This window comes from Lucilia cuprina, chromosome 4 (assembly GCF_022045245.1).
Source record: "Lucilia cuprina isolate Lc7/37 chromosome 4, ASM2204524v1, whole genome shotgun sequence".
Lineage (NCBI taxonomy): Eukaryota > Metazoa > Arthropoda > Insecta > Diptera > Calliphoridae > Lucilia > Lucilia cuprina.
Genome location: NC_060952.1, coordinates 3,830,243 through 3,838,678, shown reverse-complemented (window position 1 = coordinate 3,838,678; position 8,436 = coordinate 3,830,243). Strand labels below are relative to the sequence as shown.

General features: G+C 30.2%; 1 protein-coding gene across 3 annotated transcripts in view; it reads right to left on the bottom strand.

Annotated features, from left to right (window-relative positions):
* The window catches only part of LOC111690838 (sterile alpha motif domain-containing protein 5), a 125,867-nt gene extending 118,240 nt beyond the window's left edge, over positions 1-7,627 (bottom strand). The window contains exons 1-2 of one of the 3 annotated variants that reach the window (XM_046950580.1): positions 7,610-7,627; positions 2,289-3,648 (exon numbers count right to left, since the gene is read on the bottom strand). In XM_046950580.1, the coding sequence (XP_046806536.1) occupies positions 2,289-2,648 (360 nt within the window). In that variant the 5' untranslated portion in view covers positions 2,649-3,648; positions 7,610-7,627. Of the gene's footprint in view, positions 1-2,288; positions 3,649-7,609 lie in introns of those variants that run through there. The other 2 variants (XM_046950578.1, XM_023453410.2) reach the window with 2 other exon arrangements.
* Positions 7,628-8,436: the final 809 nt, after the last annotated feature.

The following is an 8,436-nucleotide window of genomic DNA, read 5'->3' as shown; positions in this document are numbered from 1 at the left end:
ACTGAACTAGAACTGAACTAGAACTGAACTAGAACTGAACTAGAACTGAACTAGAACTGAACTAGAACTGAACTAGAACTGAACTAGAACTGAACTAGAAGTGAAGTATTACTGAACTGAAACTGAACTAAACTGAACTAGAACTGAACTAGAACTGAACTAGAACTGAACTAGAACTGAACTAGAACTGAACTAGAACTGAACTAGAACTGAACTAGAACTGAACTAGAACTGAACTAGAACTGAACTAGAACTGAACTAGAACTGAACTAGAACTGAACTAGAACTGAACTAGAACTGAACTAGAACTGAACTAGAACTGAACTAGAACTGAACTAGAACTGAACTAGAACTGAACTAGAACTGAACTAGAACTGAACTAGAACTGAACTAGAACTGAACTAGAACTGAACTATAACTGAACTAGAAGTGAAGTATTACTGAACTGAAACTGAACTAAAAATAATTTTACAAAAATTATTATTAAGAAAATTAGAGAGAATTAATTTTAATAGATTATTTGGAGTAAATAGTCTCTTACAAAGATAAGACCATAGAAGAGAATTTGGAACTCCTGATTTCATATAAAATAGGTGTATTTGCCTCCCTCAAACGGATTAGTTTTAATAATGAAAATTGTGTTACATCTCCTCTGGCTCAAAAAGTATTTCACATCATTGTAAAGAGAAAGTTCATTTATTAGTAAAAAAGTATAAAATTGCCATAACTATTACAGACACACAAACTAACTATGCTATATATGAATGTATGTATGTATGTATGTATGTATGTATGTATGTATGTATGTATGTATGTATGTATGTATGTATAAAAATAAAATGTAACAAAAACATTAAATCTATTGCAACATGTAAAAGGAGTTAAGTTGAGGTTTTCTATATTATGGGTGAGTGGGTGTGTTAGAAATCATATAATTTTTAATTGCTCTTAAATACAATCTCTTCTGGAACAACAGGCGAAAGTGTATTGTATGACTGAACATAAACATGAGTACTTTTGTATATGACCATGTCGGTATATAATAAAAAAAAGTCCGTCATTTAACATTGAGGATTGATAAATTGATAAATGTTGCGCCACTAAATGTGGCACATTTTGAAATTAATGACAGCTACTTAATAAAACGAAATAAAGTAAGAGTAGAGCAAAAGTATTTGTATTTAATATATATGAACAAAACAACGGTGTTATCAGTTGCTACCGTACCCCTCAGTCTGTATGCCTGTCTGTCCGTCCGACCTTTTGGACATTCATTCACATTTATTCATCCATCCATTTATTCATTCATCTATCCATTTGGTGGGATAACAACCACTATTAAATTTAAAATTAAAACAAATTTGTCAATGTTCATTTTTATTTTTAGTTTAACAATCTGTTCGTTTATTTGATTTCATTCTTTTTTTTTCATTTGCTTTATTCACTTTGTGCTCCTGTTTTAAAACGCAAAAAAAATGGGAGTGGAGTGTTTGAAATCATTTTGTTTGAAAGTCAACTGTCAACATTTATTGTTGTGCTTTCACTTGTTTCTGTTGTTTTCATTTCTGCTTTTCGAACATTTGTTTATCCTTAAAAACAAGTGCAATTTTATCGAGCATGTTTTGTTTTGTTAAAAAAAATATCCTTATTGAAGATACTTAATTAAATTCCTGAATATTGGCAACATTAAATTGATAAATTGAGGGTGATTTAAAAAGACCTATGGCAGTTTTAAGCTAATTTTTATATGCTGAAACTAGAACAATTAATTTTTCAGAGTTTTATAAAGATTTAAGTTAAAATCATTAAAATTAAAAAAAAAATCGTTGTACTAAATAGGGTTTAATTTCGACTGAAATTAAAAAATTGGTTTTTACTTAAGATAAAAACTCATTTCTACAATTCTCTTGAGGCCATAATTCTAGGTGATTCTTTTTGTATAAGGAAATAATTTGATTAAGTTTTATGAAAAGTTTCAACCCCTTTAAGTTCTAAATTCAACTAAATATTAAACAGAAGAGTAATAAAAACAAGCAAACAGATGTAGTTTAATTTTGAACAAAACTATTAATATTTATGAGATGCTGTCGAATTCAAATTAATTACACAAGAATCAATTTATTTCTGAACAAACACTTCCCAAGAGAACTGTTTAATTTTCATACACGAAAGTGAGTAATAAATCTCCAAAAATATACATATTTTTTAGAAAATTAATTCACACATTGACTGACAATAAAATATATATTTAACTATAGAAAAAAATTTGAAATATGAATGACACTTACCGGTGTGGAATAAGGATGTGCAGTTAAACGTACACCATCCGTTTCTAGCTGCTCCCTAATGACCATATCCAATTCACTAGGTGGCGGTGTTTCACACAAAATTTCCGTACTGCCTGCCAACGAATTGGGATCATTTAACATGAAATAGACGGAGGCAGCACCCTTTTCACGTAGCTGTCGTATACTTTTCAGCAGCTTGTGACGATGTGAGGGATTTTCAACACCGATGGCATCTAAATCTGGATCACCAACTTGTTTGCAAATTTCCAAATCATCATAACCATTATCCAGGAAACTTTCGGCATACTGAGCTAAACCAAGAGCACGCAACCATTCGCAAACAATATTACTGACGGCCATGTTGTTGGGTTTCTTTTAGTGTAATGATTATATTGTTGCAAGTTACGTTGCAGGATTTTCACGTTGTTTTAAGTTGTGTTGTTATTTTGTTAATTTGCTTTTATTGTTTATTTCGCCAACTTACGTCCAACAAGGTGTGTTGGCAAATAAGTTTATTTGTGATGTGTGTATGTATGTATTTCTGGGGGCCGAGCAACGTGCACAACACACACACTCAACAACTACAAACAACACAACGATGTATGCAGGAGTTTAAACGAGGTTTGTTTTTAGTTGTAGTAGTAGTAGTAGAGAATTAAATTAACAAGGTGCCGTTTGTTGTTATTGTTCCATGTAGTGTTGTTATACATTTACCGTTACAAAATGGTGACTATTAACGTTTTAGTCTTTTCTACTCTACACTTGCCAATTGCCCTTTAACATGGGTAATTTTTGTCTAGAAAAAACATCACGTGCACGCTTTGATGTTATTTTAACCGTTTTTCTATTACAATTTTTTAAACTTTTTTCCACTTTACTTTTTTACTTTGTTTTTTTATTATTTTTCTTTTAAATTTAACGTTTTTTAAATTTTTTTTTTTTTTTGCTTTTTGTTACACTTTTTTCAAACAAAAAAAAAATAGAAAGAAGAACTGAAATAATGTTGTAGTTGATGTTAATGATGATGACGTTGAGGTTATTGTTGAATTTAAGTTAAAGGAGCAGAGCAGGAGGAGTTTGGTGTTGGTGGTAATGTTGGTATTATTGTTGTTATTATTTTATTTATTTTCTTTTGTAAGTACTGTTTAGTTTATATTAAGTTTATTTCACTACATACTGCCGTTTGATTTTCTTTGCTCTTGTTCTTTTTAGTTTTTTTTTCTTAAAAATATTTTCTATTTATATTAATTTAAGCAGTTTGTTAGTAGCAGCAACACATTATACATATTTAAAATAATATATATATTTAACACAACAACAACAAAATCCTAATGTAAATATATTCGTTGAGAAGAAATACCTGTAAAGAAGAAAAAAAAATTACACAATATTAGTTTAAGTTCAAATAAATACAAAAAAAGTATTAAGGATCTTAATGAAAATTTCCAAAACACATGCAATTTCCGCTTAAAAACGCATACAAACAACAACAACAACAAATAATGTATACATTAGTGGTAGCAGCAGCAGCAACGACAACAAACAACTACTCGTATATGAGTTGAAGTACTTTGGGAAGGATCATCAAAGGTATTACAAGCTCGTTAATATTTGGTTGTTTAAATAGATTTCATGTTGAGTGCTGTTGCTTTTTTTCGGGCCACTTAATAAAATGGCAAAATGGTTGATGGATAACTAAGGCAGGAGAAAAGGTTGAATTCTTAAACTGATGCAACTACCATTTTTTTTATAACTAAATTTTACGTTTAATTACAATTACAATCACAAGTAAAAGATATATTCCTGAATTACACATTACATGGTTTAATCATTTCACCAACACAATAAACTTAAAGGCTTAATGGCCCAAATCTCCAGCGATCCTAAAAAGATCGTGTAATACGATCAACCATTCCAGATAGTAATTTACAGACCTATTATATAAAAATATCCACTATTTTTACACAATCTAAAAGTAACAGCTATAAAAAATTGAATAAATCCAATGACAAAAACTTTTACCCCCCACCAATAGGCTTAATAAGTACAAAATTACAACACATTATTGTTTATTCTCTGATTGTTTTTTTGGCAAAAAACAAAAACAAAAAAAAAAACAACAACTGAAAAATTCAACTTCATTTGAAGGTTTTACAAAATATTTGCATAAGTATGAGTATTAAAGGTAAATGTGAATGTTAGAAAAATTTAAGTTTATTTTGTAAAACATACATTTACAAAACGACATGTGTAGCAAGGTGTATAAATACATACGTAAGTAAGTAGGAATGTATGTATGTATGTAAGTATTGTACTAAGCTAAACATACACGTTTGCTAGTTGCTTTTTGCTATTAACGTTAATTGAATTTATAGCCATGGAAGGCTATGCTAACATTTTACAAAAACAACAGCAGCAACAACAACAGCTACAAAATTGTTAATAACAATAATGATGGCATAAAATACTCTTACTGCTAGTAGTTAGAGAACTTTTTGTAACAGGTTAGCTATATGAAGCTCGTACTAGGAGCTGGAAGGAGTAGAAGTTATATTGGGAGTTAGTTGGGTTTTTTGTATACATAATTCTATGTAATGAAACGAGTGAGTAGCTGTAATAGTAGTTGCTAGTATAACACTATAATTTTGTTTGAATGCTCGTAAATGTTTTCTAAGCAGTCACACACACACATATATACAACATAACTACACTCATAGATATTTCAACTCCCCCTCCACCTACTCATACACATGAGTTTGAACCCGGTTATTATTATTACTCTTCATTTTTTATGGTCTTAATCTAGAAGCGCGTTTTTTTTGACGGTGTATCTAACATATAGTCATAATGGCAGCAGTAGCAGCAGCAACTACTACTATAGCTTTCCACTTCATTCTATTCTACCATTACTGCTACTACTACTAGTATACCTTAATAATAGCGATTTTTTACGCGAAACGAGCTTAATATATAGTCTTAACACGTACAACAAAATGAGAGTGTATTAGATTTTATTTATTTTATATTTTTTATGTGTTCTTTTCTCATCAGCAGCAGCAACAACAACAACAATAACGACAAAAATAAATATTAAAATAACACTTGCAGTTTAAATAGCAATAATAGCTCTAGCACTGGCAACAACAATTGTAGCAGTTTTTTTTTATTTTTGTTAGCGGCAATGTTGCCAATACTCTTTTGAATTTTGAAAATGTTTAAGTACAATAATAAACATTTGTTTATGTTGCCAACATTTTATTTTTGTGTTTTTTTTTCTTATGTAACAGTAATAACATGTAGTGTTATTACATTAAATAAACTTTTTGTCGAGATTTTTTTCTTGTTGTAACAAAGGTGACCTTTGTTATTAAGATGCAAATAATGTTTGTAAAAGAATTTTGCTTTTTTAAAAAGTTATTAAACAAGAGATTTGTTAAGAGATTTAAACAACTGATTAAATTTATACAGAGACAAGAGATAATAAGTTTGAAATTTTATATAATCTTTATAACGTGATTGTTGCAACATGTTTAATAACATGTAGCATGACTACATAATGACAAGTCATGGCTTTTGTTAGATTAGTCATCATTCTCACTCTCTCTCCCTCTATTCAAATTTTTCTGTAGTGTACTGAAGTAGAGTTTACAAAATCAGTAAGTAGATGGATAAGCCTTAACGATCTGAAGATCCCAAGCAGAAAGAGAGTCAGATCAGAAAGAATATCTCCGGAAAAGTATATTGCAGGAAATATCCTGAATTGTTAGTTATTTCGTTTGAACTTTGAATAGGCTAAAGTTTAAAGTTTTTTTTGGTAAAATAGCAAGGTGAAAAATTATCCATAAAGCATAAATTGGCAGGCTATTTAATCTGGACTTCCCAAAAGTGAGATCTTAATTTGATAACAAATTCTTATATTATAACGGACTCTCGCAGCTCTCTATGGAAATAACTTTACATTGAGCCTTTTATACCCAAACATTTGAAAACATTCCAAACTTCATAATCGGCTTTCCACCCAGATTCTAGTCTATCCATTCAGATTCCCAAAAAGGTATTAATATGTCACTCTTTTTTGTAAGATTTATGGCTAATATCTATTTCCGATAAGGAGATAAAATACCAGCTCTAAAGGCCTGACATCCCGAGATTAGCTCTTGGGTATCTTTTCAACTTAATACTTAATTGAATAGTGTTCCTCGAAAAGCGATTCAGAGCCCAGGCTTATAACTGAGAAATATGTTCTTAATAGTCGTTATATCAAAGCATTTTGAGTGTTATATAAAAGAGCAATGTGAGGTGAAATTATTATGTTATGTACCGTAAATGCCCACTTACAGGCTGTTTAAAGAGATTCCCAACCTGAGATTTGAAAAGTCCAAAACTGAAATCTAGAGAGTAATTTTCTTTATTAAAGAATAAATCAGTATCTCTAGATGAAATATTACAAGGTTTAGAAATGTTTTACATCTATTCTAACTTCCCCAACTTCTTAAGAGTGTATACTCTGATAACGGATAGTACTACGACTCTCTTGTCTCTTAGTAAGAACTCGATTAGACTTCTAACTGGTATAATTACTTGGCATTGTATGATTGGAGATATGTCGGAACCTATGAGCTACTCACGTTATAGCTACTGTAAAAGTAGTTTGGATGAAAAAGAAGTGGAATCAATACAACACCTTCTATGCGAGTGCATAGGTTTACAAGAGAACTAACTACTCTATTTTGATAGAGGTCTTTTCCATGAACTGGACCGTCTTAGAGATGCATTAGGAAGAAAACCAATCTCTCAATATAAGGAAATTTCAATGGCCACAAGGCATCCAAGTAAACTTGTAACTAGCGAGCAACCCATGTAACCTAAACCTAACCGACTGTAATATATTTTAGGTTTGCAATTTTAAAATAAATAGCATTACTTGATATTAGCACAAACACTTAACAACGTCTGATTTTAACAACAAATCCCGATTTTAAAATTTATTTTTTTTATAAACTCTGCAATTGTTTTCCTCTTTAGAATAAAATCTGGTATAAATATTTTGAGTTTACACTATTTACTTAAAAAATTACAACCTTGTATATTATTTATACATTTTCGCACATTTTTAAAGGTAAATCATCACTATTTGGCGCGTATACACAGTCATAAAACACCAAACGGCAAACTGGTGAGAAAATATATATTTTATTCTTTTTTTAAATTTAATGCGATGTTAACGATGTTACGGACAATGAAGACGACTGGCAACGACTATGATTATTATTATTATTATTGTAATGATTAGAATGATGAGGATGATGATGACGATTTACCGTAATGATGAGAATAATTTACAGCATAAAAATTCATTTATTTGTGGTAGAATTCTCCAATGATTTTAAATACCAACTCATTTCCTTTATTAACTTAGACAAATGCGCGTAAATAAGACGAACATTTGCAGTTGGGGAGGAGTTGTGGCCACAGCAGCAAGAGGTGGAGAAAAAGCAGGAAATATTTAATGTGTGCGAAAAAAAACACACATACATACACACAAGAATTATTAAGAATGTTTAAATAGTAATATAAAAGGCCTCTGTTAGTAGTGATACCGGTCCTCCTGGCAACCAAAGGTGAGGAATGAGCAGTAGTTAAGAGTAATGGGAAGTAGAAGTATTATTTGCTGTAATGATGACAATGATGATGATGATGACGAGAATGACTTGGTGGTCTGGCTGATGTTTAACGTTTAAAGTGTGAAATAAATTTTGAAGACATGTCAAGTGCGTCGTTGATTCCTATACTCATTGCTGTGGATTACTGTTGAGGCGTTTAATGCTGTAAAGAAAATAGAAATATAAAATAAGTGAAATTTTTCTTGATATAAAAATTACATAAATTTAAACAAAGAGACACAAATTACCAAAAAATATGTTAAATTATTACCCAGATGCAGTCATTAAAAATGATGATTTATATTTAAAATTGACACTTTAAAATGCCATCAAAACAGAGGGTGGTATGGCTGACACCAAAAAAATATACATATATAAATTCTTAATTAAAACTCAGAAAAGAAGTATCAATGCTGGTTTCTTGATTCGTTAAAGAAAGAAAACATTTTAAAAATTTCTTTTTTTTATTAATAAATCTGCATTAA